Genomic DNA, 17,159 nt, shown 5'->3' with positions numbered 1-17,159 from the left:
GCTTTATTAGTTTATAAACCAGTGTCACAAGCTACCTCTAAACTCTTAGTACTTCAGATTCGCAAACCCATGGTTCTTGAGTGTTATCGTGCTTCAACATCTTTCTATCACAAATCTCTTCTCTATTCTATTGGCCTTCCATCTGATGGGACATTCAGCAGTTTGTTCACTCATGTGAGCAATGTCAATAAGTTGAATCTCCAAATGCATTTCCTTCTGGACTTTATGCAGTGTTGCCACCCATTAAACCAGCTGAAACCTTCTATATTGATATCATGGGCTTGATTACCTGATCATCAAATAGTAATTCCTTTATATTTACCTTGTTGGATGGATTTTTTAAATTCCTCATAATGCGCCCGTACATTCTGTGACTGCAAACATAATTGTCAATCTGTTACGTGATCAAATGGTTTCCAATAACCGGACTACTCCAAGATCTTGTATCTGACAATGCCTCTGTATTTTCTGCTAAAACTTTTCAATATATGTGTTTTAATTTGAGCATTAAAAATGTTTATATCACTATAATATCCCCAGTAAACATGGTTAAGAGTTACCATAGAAATATTAAGGTAGATCGAACCATATTTCCATCTAACCATCAGACCACCTGGAATTTTTAACTGCTTCATTTCATTCCTCTTGGTCCTAATTTAACTCAAGCAACAATGAATTCAATCAGTTTTCTCCAGCTGAACTGTTCTTGGGACATGTACTCCTGGTCCCTTTGTCTTTGAAGTGGAATTTAATAGCACTTTTAGAAACACCCAGTCCAAGAGATCTTCAACAGCTCTGGAAAGATGCTCTTTTTAATCTAACTGCAACTCAATCTAAGTACAAAAAGTACTTTAATATGAAATGTAAGGCCTCCTCATTCAAGGTTGGCAATCTAGTTCTTCATCGATCCCACCTCCAATATTGTGCACCTAACCTAATATTGACCAAACTACTCCTTCTTAGGATTGTCCCTAATAGAATGACAGCAAAGCCTTCATTCATGAAGGAGCACTATGGAAGATTCAGCCACCAAAGTGAGGTCTCTCAAATGGAGCTGGGGCAAACACATACCAAGGATGCATCAAGATAGGTGGGGCTACACCTTTCAGTCCCTTTTCATGTTAAATATGCTCACTTGATACAGTAGAGATAAAATATTTTATCCCTGCTGAATCTTAATTATGCCACCCTCCAATACTCCTCTTATATGTGCATGTAGTATTTGCCTCTCACTCGCACTCTTATGTCCTGCAATTGGCTTCATCCTTTTCTAATCCCGTGGTGTTACCATTTTTCAATAATCCAAACTGATAAATTTAATGAAATGATTGCGTGGTCATATAGAATTTTCCATTCTTTCTGATGATGTCAAATATAAAATAATAAATTAATACAAGGCCTACTTTTCACAATTATGTTATTGTGATGCAAAATTATATATTTTCAGATAATTTATCATGTGATAGTTAAAAATCCAGTGATCAAAACAGATAAAGTTTTTTTCTTGGATTGCCTGATGTTGATAGAAAATATCCTTCTTTCCCTGGACAATAAATTTTACATAAAAAGAAAGCTATATTTAAAAAAAAAAATTTAAAAAAATACTACTTGAAAATTCTCATATGGTATTGCAGAAAAGTTAGGTAGCGATTAAACTATTTTGTTATTGACTGTATGTTGATGACTAAGTGAGAAGAAATGTTCATAAATGTTTGAAATAGTTTTTAAAACAAATCAGAACTTTGTATCAGATAGCATTCATAAGTTATCACACTTCTGCCCAGAGCTGCAATTTACAGTCATGACTTAATTGAAGGTTTTGTTGTCCGGCTCCATGGCTAAATGGTCAGTGTGCTGGCCTTTGGTCGCAGGAGTCCCGGGTTTGATTCCTGGCAGGGCCGGGAATTTTAACCGTCATTGGTTAATTCCGCTGGCACGGGGACTCAGTGTATGTGTCATCTTCTTCATCATTTCATCCATATCATGACGCGCAGGTCACCTATGGGCATCATATCGAAAGTCCTGCACCTGTTGAAAAATTTGACTATAACAGGTATTTTATTTGATCCTGTATTGACTCACTGATGAAGGGAATGCATATTGTTCCTGAAACATGTATGATAGAATAAATAATTTTTAATCATTAAAAGTGTATTGACAAGGTGGACTGGAGAGGTAAGAAAGTACCACATCCAGAACTGGTAAAGCTACTTGTTCTACTGTAGTACAACTGAAATAGTTATCTTCATCATAATGTATTTTTTTCAGACTTCTGCTTCCGTGTAATGTATATCAGTTAATAGAATGTGACGATTACTAGAAAGTAACAATTACAATTTTATTTCAAGAAGTAAAATTACAAGTAAAAATTACATTTTGTAAAAAGTAAAGATTACAAGTAAAAATGAGTAAGAATGTAATCGCTACAAGTAATTTGTTACTTTTACTTAGTTCCTTCCCAACTCTTCCCGTAGTATAGTAGTTGATGGCATATCAATAGAATAGGCTACTGCAGAGAATATATCTATCTAGGCCAGTCAGACATGGCCATTCACTAAAAGATAAATCCAAATGATACAGGTGTGCCAATGGAAAATTTAGAGAAGAACATTGGGTATCTTCCTAAAGTGAGAAACAAGGAGTTAAGATGAAGGAGCACTATGGAAGATTCAGCCACCAAAGTGAGGTCTCTCAAATGGAGCTGGGGCAAACACATACCAAGGATGCATCAAGATAGGTGGGGCTACACCTCAATGATTTGGGATCTAATGATAGGGAAAAGGCCCCTGCCTGTCATAAGAGATGATTTAAAAGGACCCCAGGGGCTCTGAACTTGGGAGCATGGGTTCGCAACCACAGAACCCTTAGTTGAGTCCTGGCATTGCTTCCACTTGCTTATGCCAGGCTCCTCACTTTAATCTATCCTACCCAACCTCCCTTGGTCAACTCTTGTTTTCTTCCAATCCTGATGGTTTAGACCATTCGAGGCCTAAAGTCTTTCATTTTCATGCCCTTTGTGCACTTGTCTTTCTTCTACTGATACCTTCATTCTTCTAAGTGTCAAACTTCTTCCATTTCCCCTCTGATTAGTGTTAATAGAGGATGGTTGCCAAGTTGTACTTCCTCTTAAAACAATAATCATCACCACCACTTCACAGGGACTATGAAACTTGGTATTTAGATTTAGAATAAGGTCGAGTAGAACCTTAGCTATAAGTTTTCCAAAAAATTTCACCAGGATGGGGTGCTTCAGAAGGGGGCGCAAAGCATAAAACTCAATGTATCTGTCTTATCGTCGGTTTTACATGAAAACAGTTCATTGCAAATTTTTGTTCTATAAGTTACCTTTTTCCAATATAGTGAAAAATAAGGAATTGGTGGTAATCATGTGAAAGTTCAAGTCCAACAGCCAGTACCTAACTCTATACACTATAAAGAGTTCTGAAAATGTTTTAAAGTCTCTGTACACCTGTCAGTATTGTTTAATATAAATGTGGTACTTGGCTTTCTTTTATACCAGAAGAAAAAGAGATCAAATCAAGATAAGCATTAAAGCAAAATATATGAAACTTTAAAGGGCTACAGAGAGCAAGGAAGTGAGAACGTCACGACACACCACTGACAGGAAGAGGCATGCCTTGCTCTTTCTCGGAATCTCTGGGACAAAAATGTCATCATGCATATGGTAAGTGATTGTCCCATCAGTGACAGGTACTACAGCTAGTATATGCATAAAATTATACTTTGTAAAAGGCCTTGGCAAACTGAAGATGTCATCTGCCTCATCTCTAAGCTTGACCATTATATTAAACTCCTTTTTTGGTTTCTTTCTGCTGTTTTGGGTTTTTTATTATAGTATTTACTCCATGGAGTTGTCTCCTTGCATGAAACTCACTGCTCTAGGACTGTCTTGCTCTTGGTCTACCTGGCACCTCTTTGAAGACTAGCATGCATCAATCCTTTTGGAATCTTGCTCTGGTCCATTAATATTTCCACAAGGATATAACTTTCTCCAAGGAAGAAAAAGTCCTCTCAGATTTTTTTCGTGGAACTAGTGGATATTAAACCAGTCTTCGCTAATCTGGTATCCTAACCTACCTTATATTTCATCACCTTGAGGAGCCGTACACCACTCTGTTTGTGTGCATAGAGCAAAATTGAATGACTTGCCAAGTTAACCTGCTAAGGCTTAAACTTGCTAGTGGCATCTGATGACCTTCTAAATGATTGCATCTGACTACCTCCTGCTCTGTGGCAAGTTCAGCTCACAACTTTTCCTTTATTCCCTTTCAACAGAAATGAAAATGGGAGCATTAAACATTTTTGTCAATATAAATCCAAAACAAAATGGCTGCAATTGAACGAATTCAGGTGTTGCAGGAAATATCAAATTAGGAAATGAAGTCTTAAAGGTAGGAAATAAATATTGTCGCTTGAGTCGTAGAGTAACTAATGATGGCAGAAGTAAGGACATAAAATGCCTTTCTTAAGAAAAAACCTGCTCAATTCAAACATCGATACAGGAATTAAAATTGTGTCTTTGAAGACTTTTGTATAGAAGCGAAACATGGACAATAACAAGCACAGAAAGTGAACAGCAGCTTTTGAAATGTGGAGTTAAAGGAGAATGCTGAAGGTGAGATGGATAGATTTAATCACGAATGATGAGATACTAAATCAATGGGTGCGAGGAGAATGATATGGTGAAATTTGATGAGAAGAAAATATAGAATGATAGGATGCATCTTAACATCTTCGTTCCCGTAGAGGAATGTGGTCAAAAAGCACACCATCTTCTTTGGCCTGTAGAGGAGTAAAGTTGTTTCAGTGTAGCACACTCTGATATGCTTGTGTTTTTGGAGATCAGAAGAGTTCTACCTAGAAGTTTATTTTTCTTCCGGTAGATGACTTGAGCATCTTCTTTTCTCAACAATGTACAACCCTGCCTTTGTGTTCTTTTATTCACTATTTACAAGCCAATTTTGGTGCTTCTCAAACTGATTGAAATTCTAAGTGACGGTAGTTGTGTTGTAAACAAAGCTTCAAACGAGTAAATTTTATAGTAATAGGAGTGATTCCAGAAGAAGAAATACTGTATGTGATAGCTTCAGATAGTGAAAGTAAGTGTGATTATGAACACAGTGAAAGTGCTGGAAGGGTGAATAGTAATATGGACAGGAACAATGACTGAGTTTCCTTTCTATCATCCATCAGCTCCAATATTTGACTTATGTACAGGTGTAAATAAAAACAGTTATGCCTTTTGTAAATATTTATTTCAGTAATGATTTCTTTAATATGCACTAATGTAGAACTCAGCAGTCAAATGACTGGTAGTGGCAGCTGGTAGTGAAAGTGTTAAGACACCCAGGACTTGTTCAATTACTTTTTGATGGAAGTGCAGGCAGTAGAAATGGTAGGACATGAATATGATAAAACAGATTGGAACAGATGTAGGGTGTTTTAGTTAAATAGAATTGAAAATATTAGCACTGGATGGGGTGGCATGGAGAGCTGCATCAAACCAGTCTATGGACTGAAGACCCAAACAAAAACAACAACAACAACAACAACAACCACCACCACAAGTAGCAGCTATCCTGGAACTTCCTACTTGTACTTCTATTGTCATTGTGGTGAATTCATACAGACATCGGGATGTTTCTTGCAGTCCACATTTTATCAATCATCAATCAATCAGTCGCTACTGATCTGCATTTAGGGCAGTTCCCAGGTGGTACATTCCCTATTTGTTGTTTCCCTAGCCTTTCTTAAATGATTGCAAAGAAATTGGAAATTTATTGAAAATCTCCCTTGGTAAGTTATTCCAATCCCTAACTCCCCTTCCTATAAATGAATATTTCCCCAATTTGTCCTCTTGAATTCCAGCTTTCATCTTCATATTGTGATCTTCCTACTTTTAAAGCCACCACTCAAACTTATTCGTCTACTGATGTCATTCCACGCCATCTCTCCACTGACAGCTCGGAACATACCACTTAGTTTTAAAATGTTACAAAAGTTTATTAAGATCAACCTATTCAATACAGTTAAGATTTACATCTTGTTATACTAATTTGACAGGACATGTTTTGCCCATTATACGGGCATCATCAGCCATACTCTCATGCTTAAAAGATAAAGATCAGGATCCTGATTGCTTTACCCAAAATATTACATAGAGAAATGTGAGTATTATAAAAATTTGTGAAATTGTTGTGGGTTCTTAAATGACAATTTGCACAATTAAAACTTGTTTTAAAAATGTTTGCAAGAAAAGCAAATAATGTTGGTGCGATTTTACACTGATAATTTAAAACATTATATAAAAATAGTCAACTAGTCCATATTTACATAAATGATAAGAAAGTCTATGGCTAAAGCTGCGAGTACAGTATACATCTCCTGAGCCTGCCCCTTTGTGGTTCACGATTACCCCCATGAGCTTAACATTGAGTTAACACATCCTTAAGAAAAACATATTTACACTATATAGCGTGTAACTAAATATGTGGGAAAACTCTGGGGATTCAATAGGGGACCTGACAACAAGCAGAACATGTCCAGTAGACATATGGTTTATTTGCTTTTGTTTCCATGTTACAAGCATTGTTTGCAGTGCACATAACACAGACCACTTCACTATGCAGGTTGGTCATTTGTGTTGATAAAGTGTAATTTACTACTTACAGTTCTCTACACAAGGTGCTCAAAATGGCTACCACGAGCTGCAATGCAGGCGTCAATGCGCCACATCATTGACTGTCTCACTCGTTCCCATATTTCAGGCATCTGTTGTATCTGCTGACACCCTTGCTCTATTTGCTGATGCAGCTTTTCCACATTCTGAATATGTGTGGCGAACACAATGGCCTTCAAATGACCCCATAAGTAGAAGTCTAATGGATTGAGATTGAGAAAATGAGCAGGCCACGGTGTCGGTCCCTGACGCCCTATCCATTTGTTTGGAATCACTGATGCAAAATTGCTCTAGCAACAAGAGCAAACTGAGGTAGTGAGCCATCATGCATGAACCACATGCACTGAATTAAATCCAGTGGAACGTCTTCCAACAAACCATTTGTTAAAAAGGCGCAGTATGACACTCCTGTCAATGTTCCCGGTAAAATAAAAGGAACAATTAATGTGTCACCTCTTATTCCAGCCCAAACATTAATACTGAACTGTTGTTGATATCTTGTTTGCACAACTTCTCTGGGATTTTCATATGCCCAGACATGCGTATTGTGAAAGTTCTGCACTCCATTTATGGTAAACTTTGCTTCATCGGTAAACAGAATAGCAAAGAGGAAATGTTACTCCTGAACACACATCTGTTGTAACTAGGTAAAAAATGCTGCTCTGAGTGGAAAGTCAGCTTCACTAAGACCTTGGACTCTTGATTAAGGAGCAACACATCTGCTAAACGAGCCTGTTTCACAAAGACGCTCATGTATTCTTTGGAGCGTCTTATTGTTCAGTAAACGTCTATTAGGAAAGTGTTCCGCATACAAACACCGTGCTTCATTTGCAATACACTGAGCCCATCCATACAGAAGGTGTAAACGGGTGAGTTGGCCATGAGATTAGGGACGTGCAGCTGTGAGCTCGCATCCAGGAGATAGTGGGTTCAAATCCCATTGTCAGCAGCCCTGAAGATGGTCTTGATTATTTCATTTAAGAGGTCACTTCTGTGAGACGAGTTGAAAAAAGAAGTTGGAATTGTGGACAGGTTACAGAAAAATAATTTGACTTTGGGATCATTTGAACAAGCCTTCTGCATTGTCAAATTTAATTGGTGTCCATAACAATGAACGAAATGTGTATTAGGGTAGTGTACTTTCAATTTTGCCTGCATACCTCCTGTCCTTCCACTCATTACGCTAGCTCCGTCATAACTTTGACAAATAAGTTTATGTGGTGTGTTCCTCAATATGGGATTAATTTGCTCTAACAGACACTGACTCAATCCATCGGCTGTCCTGTCGGTTGGATTCACAAACTCCGAAAACCTTTCATGGACGTGATCCTCTAATGCATATCGAAAAACAAGTACCACTTGGCATTTGTTTGATACATCCGTTGTTTCATCTGCTTCTATTGCAACGAATTGGGATTCTTCAATTTCTGAAGTAATTTGTTCCCTACACACATTCATCACACAATTGAGAAGTTCGTTCCGAATGGTCTTTGACGTACCTTTAAATACAGAAGCTTTTGCCAGGTGTTCTTTCATAGCAACGTCTATTTCAGCTGTAAAATAAATGAGACCTTTGAAAATTTTAGGATTTAGAGAATTTTCTGTCTCATCATGGACATGGAGTGTCTCTTCAAATACGCCACAGAATTTTATGCACTGAATACTTCTGCGTAATATGTGCCATTTTTTCCTAACCTGATCATTGTGTTTCTTAATGGATTGACAATAAGCAGACTCAGTTGAGTCACTATATTAACTTTCCCTACTCTAGAACAGCTAATTCCAAGCATGAATTGATATATTGGTAGGAACTTTCGTGATTTTTAACTATTTTTTTTTTCTAGTGTTTGAGATCGATTACTCTGGTTTTTGTCCACGTCAGGTCATATCCGAATAAAATGCACGGAAAACAGAAAAACACACTTATTGAATCACAGCCATACAAGCACTCGTATTCTGTATTACACCGCTGGCTGGAATCTACGTCGATATTCGCACCACCGGGCAAGTTGGCCGTGCGGTTAGGGTCGCGCAGCTGCGAGCTTGCATCCGGGAGATAGTGGATTCGAACCCCACAGTTGGCAGCCCTGAATATGGTTTTCCGTGGTTTCCCATTTTCACACCAGGCAAATGCTGGGACTGTACCTTAAATAACGCCACGGCTACTTCCTTCACACTCCTGGGCATTTCCTGTCCCATCATCGCCACAAGACCTATCTGTGTCGGTGCGACGTTAAGCAAATTGCAAAAAAAAATTTTTAAATTCTCTGTCTTTTCTGTTAGGGACAGTTGAGAAAAAGGTCTACTTAAAATATTACTCACAAAATTCATTGTACGTAGTCTACAGGTTAATCATACCTGTGTGATATACCTAATGTGACTCTTTATAGGGATTCTATGTATCCGCAAACAACACACGACAGATTTACTTATAACGACATCACACTAAATATTACGAGATAGGATACTGACTAATTTCATTAGCACCGGGCGAGTTGGGCGTGCGCGTAGAGGCGCGCGGCTGTGAGCTTGCATCCGGGAGATAGTAGGTTCGAATCCCACTATCGGCAGCCCTGAAAATGGTTTTCCGTGGTTTCCCATTTTCACACCAGGCAAATGCTGGGGCTGTACCTTAATTAAGGCCACGGCCGCTTCCTTCCACCTCCTAAGCCTTTCCTGTCCCATCGTCGCCATAAGGTCTATCTGTGTCGGTGCGACGTAAAGCCCCTAGCAAAAAAAAAAAAAAAAAAAAAAAAAATTTCATTAGCCAGTAGAGCACGTTTATCAGACCGCAGATGATAGACTTGGAACACGAATTTGAAACAGGTATTCTGCTCGGCACGATAAGCCTTCGCGTATTTTCGGAATCGTAGCGGGCTGGCTTTGGCAATGACCCAATCTCCCATTCAGTGCATGTTAAAAAATGGTTACTTCTACGCATGCACGAACGAAAATAACCTAAGAAAGAGTCAACAGCTAAGGGCACAGGGCCAGCATGACCGGCCAGCGAAGAGCCCGCCGGAGGAAGCAAAGTACGTGTCTGATGAAAACATTGACGCACTAGCTGCATGTGACGCCTAATATCAAAACTGAATGTATCATAATTCAAATTGCCAGTACTTGTAAAACAATGCATTGAGAGTTACTTAGCTGGAGGGGCACGTGTCCCTCTGCCCTTTCGAGTGAGCCGCTACTGTAATTATTTCAGCTTTGAAACCTTCTGTTAGTTTAAACAGTTTGTATATACCTAAGGAACATTACTTAATAACAAAACATTCTAAAAAGGTGTCAGTCTTAGTAGAGACTGTATTTTCAAATATATGTGGGGTGTAATTAGCTCAGTGGCTTAGATGCTCACCTAACACCCAGAAGGCTGAGGTTCAAATCCTAGTTGATTCCTGGATTGAGATTTTCATTTTTCATCTCAAGAATCACATGGTTTCAGGAAGGTCATCCAGCCTTAAACTCCCAGCCCAATGCAATCCAGCAACCCCAGAAAAACTGGGATAAGCTGGAGAGAGTGCTGGCCTCAAAAATCTCTGATGAAATAAGCTCCACAGGCAGGTGTGTTTTCCTTCTAATTTAGAAATGCTACCTACGCATTGATTACCTCCATAGCAGTACACTCCAGTATATACTTTGAGAAATCTTTCTCAAAGGAATTATTGTGGTTGGTTTCTTGAATCTGTGGAAGTGGTTTAATAAATTAATAGCTTTTCTCTGATAATTCATGGTTTCATTTAATCATATAGGTGAACAACTACAAAATTTGATATTGGTCTTCATATTTCAAGAGAACATACTCATTTACTAGGAAACTATGTTTTGCAAAACAATTTGTGTTAGGAGAATAAGAGGACCTAAACAAATAAATGCAAACATTTGAAAGACCAATTTTGAGGCTGTTTTATAACACTGCCACATCATGTACAACATTTAAATCATTAAGTGAAGTGTCACACAACAAAGTTATAAATGTCAGGCAGATGACATAGATGTTAGGTCCTTAAAACAAAAATCATCATCAGTTATGAATGTAGATTCATTGCCTCTTGTAATTTAACGTATGATTAGTGGTTATTGTATACAGAGCAATTTGAAAGGCAGACTAACTTACACCTGCAGTAGGAAGTAAATAATGATAATGGTATTGGTGGTGTTTAACATCATTTCATCGCCATAAGACCTATCTGTCGGTGCGACGTAAAACAAATAGAAAAAAAAACCATCATTTCAGCAACGACAGTCAGTCTTAAGAGATGTCAAGATGCTGGAATTTTTTCCTGAAAACAGATTCATTACCGCACTAATAAGCTGTTGACGCATGTCATTCCTATTCAAGCACTCTCACATGCCAACCAGTTGCATCAGAACTCGATCCTCTGATTTAGAGCAGAGGAAACCAGCTACTTTACTCAGTCAGGCAATCATTTCTCTAAAAGTTACCAATTGCATTACAGTACATAGGATGTGATATCATTACATGTCATTTACATCAATATCATCCTTACCAAGCTAATTTTATCCACAGATGTATATTGACAGGACATTTTCAAGTTCTCTGTAAAGACTTCGATCCAGATACATTTTGTTATAAAATTATAATTTAGAGAGGAAGTTGTAGTGGTGTAATGGCTGAAACATGTGCCATCTCACTAGAAGCACCAAAGCAATTGTAGGCACCACCAAATCCAATAATAATATATGCGTATGGCCTCTGGAAAGGCCTGGTGCAGGTCTTTTTCTAGTACACAGGCAACCTGCATGTCTGTGAGGATGGGGTCCTTCCTAAGATGATTTCTAATGATGAAGATGGCACACACACCCTGCCCCTAGGCCAGATGAATTAACCAATTAAGGTTGAAATTGCTGACCCGGCCGGGAATCAAACCTGAACCCCCTGGACGAAAGGCCAGAACGCTAACCATTTAGCATGGAGCCAGACACCAAGTCTGATCATTCTATTGTCAACTTGATAACTCAGGGAAGTGAGGTGATGGCGTTGTAAAGGACACATATCCATATTTGCAGTCTTACCTTACACATCCCCCTGAGCAATTACGCCTGGAAGGAAGTTTTACACTCTCACAGAGATAAGTTTCTTTACTCACGGATGACAGTGTCCCACGCTGATGGTAACTATACCTCCAAACATATCGAGGTAGCGACGCCCCTTATAATCAAACAGCCATTGATTTTTACCCTGGTGCACGAGCAGGCTGTTCTTATAATGGCTGGTGATGCAGGGTGCCAAGTGAGTGCTACGCAGCTTTTGTATTTCTTCATATCTTGGACCCTGTATTACATACAGATGCAGGATTATTGTTTATGGAAGGGAAGTACAACAATAACAACAGCTACAGATTCAAACATAACATGTAAACCTTAAGATATGGAATATAAAGCAACAAGCAAAATAATAAAGAAAATAAGACACATTCTTCAAGAAATCCAGGGAAGAACTAAATAGAGCACTTATCACACCAAAGAAAGGATTAAGTAGCTATTTTCTGAAAGCCTAGGGAGCAGGACTGACAGATACACAAGTTCATTCTAAAATATCAGAAAGAAGTTAATAAATGAAAGCCCAATCAAGAATGACAAGCAATATGGCTAAGGATGCCATTGTGCTGACATCATGACACTACAGTATCTGCATCATCTGGCTGGGTCCTTATTGGGTTATCCGTGGCATGTTTTCATTGTTGTACAGTATAACAAATGAAAGTGGATGGACAGACTGGAGATATAGCTAACTGTATTCTTTTTCATTTTAAGGGACCATCATCATACAAAACTAAGTGGTAAAGACTGTGTTGTGGCATTTCTAGACATTATCTTTTCTAGATGAGAAGTATCATGCAATCTTAAAAATTTGATTATATATCTCCTTGCAGAAAACGCCACTCAGATAGAAAGAGGAAATCAGTGATCCAAAAGCAATTTTATGTGGAGTGCTGCAATGTGGATTGGTGTTACCCACATTATGAAATCTGGTTATCATCATCATTTACAGTGAAATCTGTGCCCCAGTTTTGCTACTCAATATAATTATACGTATTTTGAATGATGCCTCATAAGATTTGTAGACAATCAAGCTGTAACTGCATCCAGCATCAGTTCAGCTATTCGAGTAATTGACACAACACAAAATCTCCTTTCATCCATTGGCCTAGAAGTTCAGCAATATCAGTGAATCATGGCAAGCTAGTACAGTGAAATCCACACCTTAAATTGGGAGAAATTATTTCTTCAATTTTGGGCAGTAAAACAATTAAATATCTCAGTTGTATAATTAATGATGAACTTTTATTTAATAAAGATGCACTCATACCATTCAGGAAAAATTTGGAGAAGTTATCTAATCACTGCTGTTAAAGCCAAATCAAAAGCTTAATATTGTAAACCAATATATCTTCCCTTCCCTAGTCTACCCGTTACAGACAGACCCCCTGACAAAAATTCTGCTGTATACCCTTGAGGCTCTAGATATCATTATACAGCAAGCTGTCAAGGGAATGATAGGACTACCAGACACAATCGCTAGTAATATGTTCTGTGCACCATGAAAGATGCGTGGACTCAGCGTGATAAACTGTAAATGGGAAGCTCCACTCAATCTCCGTTTCATGCTCATATTCAGCTACAATCAATCAATTAATCAGTCAATCACCACTGATCTGCATTTAGGGCAGTCTCCCAGGTGGCAGATTCCCTTTCTGTTGTTTTCCTAGTATTTTCTTAAACAATTGCAAAGAATTTGGAAATTTATTGAACATCTCCCTTGGTAAATTATTCCAATACCTAATTCTCATTCCTATAAACAAATATTTGCCCCATTCATCCTCTTGAATTCCAACTTTATCTTCATATTGTGAAGTTTCCTACTTTTAAAGACACCATTCAAACTTATTTGTCTACTGATGTCATTTCACACCATCTCTCCACTGACAGCTCAGAACATAACCATTTAATTAAGAACTTTATTTAATTTAAAGTACCCACCTAAACAATACACATCATTTCACAAGAGAAAACACATGCAGTTTTAATGTCCAAGTGTAATGCTGTACATGTTTCATCTTACTGGAAGACTTCTTCAGCCGTAGTGCCTTATTAAAAATAATAACTTAAAAGTAAAAGCACATTGAATGACACTCTTGAATACATTGAATGCTATTGAATACATCAACTTATCTTCTGAGGAATCTTTAGAAAATGTCTGTGCAACAGTTTGTTTTGGTTACATTCTACAAAATTTCTTAAGAACTTTTAAATCAACAAGATATTCTTTCTCTTTCCAGACCTTGTTATTGACCAGATTTCTGTTTGAAAGCTTCCGACGCTTAGACAGTTCGACAAAACCAACTGTCAGCGAGGTACTTTTTCTCTTCCATCTCCTGAGCTATAGCTGTTAGCAGCTGATTGTAACTTGATTAGAGTTTCAGTGTACTGATTATGTGTTTGTTGAGCTATAGCTCAGGAGATGGAAGAGAAAAAGTACCTCGCTGACAGTTGGTTTTGTCGAACTGTCTAAGCGTCGGAAGCTTTCGAACAGAAATCTGGTCAATAACAAGGTCTGGTCTTGTTGATTTAAAAGTGCTGAAGTGAATCATGTTTTTTCTTGTTTAGAAAATATTGAAACTTACCCTATTTGTACTGGTCCGTATGGCTGACTGCCTCCCAAGCTAAGCGTTAGCTTGTTCTTTACAGTACTGCTGTGCATATTGTACTTGTGTTTTCTCGTGCCCGGAGGGACCTGACTTGGAGGAGATGGGGAAGTGTTGTTGGCAGGGGAAGGGTAAAATGTTCCACTTGTGCGCAAATCAGGCAGGGGGGATACTTGTTTATAAAGAGGTAACTTTAAACTGTTGATTTTCCATGACGTTAAGATAAAAGGTATTCGTTCATATAGTTGAATTTTGTTGTCTTCAATACCATTCAGATTTTTCTTATTGAAAACCTGGTCCAATCTTATATAGATATCCTCGTATATGCTCATCAGATACACTCTATTTATTCTTTTAAGTATGATTAAATCTTGGTCTATATTGGTGTACTGGTGGCCAGATTCTTCCATCTGTGCACTCATAGCCAAATATTTTCTGTTTGTTAGCATTGACATGTTCCTGATATCTTGCAGAGAAATTTCTTCTTCCCGTTTGACCACCGTACGTAACAATGCATTGATCACATCGCACAGACATTTTCTAAAGATTCCTCAGAAAACAAGTTGATGTATTCAATATACAGTATTCAAAAGTGACATTCAATGTTGTTGTTTTTTTTTTTTTTTTTTACTTTTAAGTTATTATTTTTAATAAGACACTACAGCGGAATAAGTCTTCCAGTAAAACATGTAACGTATTACACTTGGACATTGAAATTGCATGTGTTTTCACTTGTGAAGGGATGTATATTAATTAGGTGCATACTTTAAATAAAATAAAGTTCTTAATCAAATTTTATCAATAAAGACCATTACAATGAAATTCGTCAATTGTAACATACCATTTAGTCGAGGACCTCGTCTCCTTTCTCCCAAGTCTTCCTAGCCCAAACTTTGCAACATTTTCGTAATGCTACTATTTTGTTGGAAATCACTCAGAACAAATCGAGCTGCTTTTCTTTGGATTTTTTCCAGTTCTCGAATCAAGTAATCCTGGTGAAGGTCCCATACACGGACACCATAATCTAGTTGGGGTCTTAACAGAGACTTCCTTACTTCTTCTTCTTCTTCCTGAAATGTATCTGCTTATGCAGGTCGTTCACAGAGCCTCTTCCAATCTTCTCTTTTTTCCCACAGTCTATCGTTCATCACTGTCTCCCATTGTAGTCCTCTCCAACTTACGTCATCCTCCACCTGATCCCTCCATCTTATTTGTGGTCTTCCAATTGGTCTTCTTCCAAATTCTGTCTATTCCAGAGCCCTTTTTGGTAATCTTTCTTGTCCCATTTTTTTGACGTGGCTGAACCATTTCAGCCTATTTCTCTCCATAGTTTCTTTTAAGGGGTTGATCTGTAGTGTGCTCTGTATTGTTTCATTTCTTATCTTGTCCCCCCTCATTTTACCCAAGATCCCTCACAGAAAGCGCATCTCTCTCTTGTAATCTGCTCAGATCTTCTTTTGCCCAAGTCCAACATTCAGATCCATAGGTCAATATTGGCAAATAATATGATCTATATATCATGAATTTTGCTTTGGTAGGTACTTTCCAATTTCTAATTATGTCTGATACACAGTAATGAAATTTTGAGCTATTTCCTATCCTCTCCAAAATTTCTTCCTTGATGTTTCCTTTCCCAGTTAGCTTACTTCCTATTTAAAAGCATCTGCTTCTTTAACAATTTTTCCATTATACCTAACATCCTTCATTTTTCTGTTTTCTCTACTGATTTTCATTACCTCAATTTTCGTTAACCTTATTTCCATGCCTGCTTCTTCCATTGCCCTCTGCCAGGAATTTAGTTGTTCTTCCAATTTTTGTTCATTTTCTTCCCCCCCCATATCATCACTCATCTGCATATGCTATGACTATATAATTTGCTATTGACACTTGGCAAACTTTCCTCATAGTGTTGTTCATCACTATATTAAAAAGCACTGGTGAAAGTACACTTCCTTGTCAAACTCCTGTGTCTGTTATAAACCATTCTGATTTTTTGCCATCTATTATAACACAGTTCAGACATTTTTTATACATATTTCTAATTCTGAATTGCATTTCTTTTGACAATTCTATTCTATACAGATCTTACCATATCTCTTCTCTTCTAACTGTGGTATAAGCCTTTTATATATATGTATATCTATGAATTCAAATGCAATGTCTTTTCCAAATTCTCATTTCTTTTCTACTAGTTGTCTAGCTGTAAATATGGCATCAATAGTTGATCTTCCAGGTCTAAATCCTTGTTGTTCTTCTATAAATTATCAATCTACCTTGTTCTTGATTTTGTTTAAATATTCTCTTCACAAATCTTCATGCAATGACACAGTAATGCTATTCCTCTGTAGTTTTCACAAAGTATCTAACTGCCTCTTTTTTTAAAAATAGGTACAATAGTTGCCCTCGTCCAATCTTCAGGAATCTTTCTGTAAGTCAATACTATCTTCATTATTCTAAACAGCCACTGCATTCCAATAGATCCTACAGCTTTCATCATTTCCACTGTGATGTCATATATTTCAGGAGCTTTGCTATTTTTCATTTCTAATACAGCTTTTTCTACATCCGACATCTGTAGATCTTTCCTTCCTATTTCATCTGATCATTTATACTGAACCCATCATTCCCAGTCATCAAAGGAACCCCTAAACCTACTAGCCACCATAGCTAAGAGCTAATTCGATAGAGAAAGAGCATCCATTTTCTCATCATTACTTGATGAATGCACTGTGTCTTTTTCATATTTCATAATCCAGCAGGCAAGAGTTTTGAGGCTAGATTGCAGTCTC

The 17,159-nt window shown here is 37.7% G+C and overlaps 1 protein-coding gene across 1 annotated transcript in view; it reads right to left on the bottom strand.

Moving 5' to 3' along the window:
* The window catches only part of LOC136867476 (alanine--glyoxylate aminotransferase 2, mitochondrial), a 143,490-nt gene that overhangs the window by 104,578 nt on the left and 21,753 nt on the right, over positions 1-17,159 (bottom strand). The window contains exon 3 of the mRNA XM_067144688.2: positions 11,812-11,996. Within this exon, the coding sequence (XP_067000789.2) occupies positions 11,812-11,996 (185 nt within the window). The remainder of the gene's footprint in view (positions 1-11,811; positions 11,997-17,159) is intronic.

The sequence above is a fragment of the Anabrus simplex genome, chromosome 1, assembly GCF_040414725.1.
Source record: "Anabrus simplex isolate iqAnaSimp1 chromosome 1, ASM4041472v1, whole genome shotgun sequence".
Classification (NCBI taxonomy): domain Eukaryota; kingdom Metazoa; phylum Arthropoda; class Insecta; order Orthoptera; family Tettigoniidae; genus Anabrus; species Anabrus simplex.
This window is presented reverse-complemented; position numbering and strand designations above follow the sequence as displayed.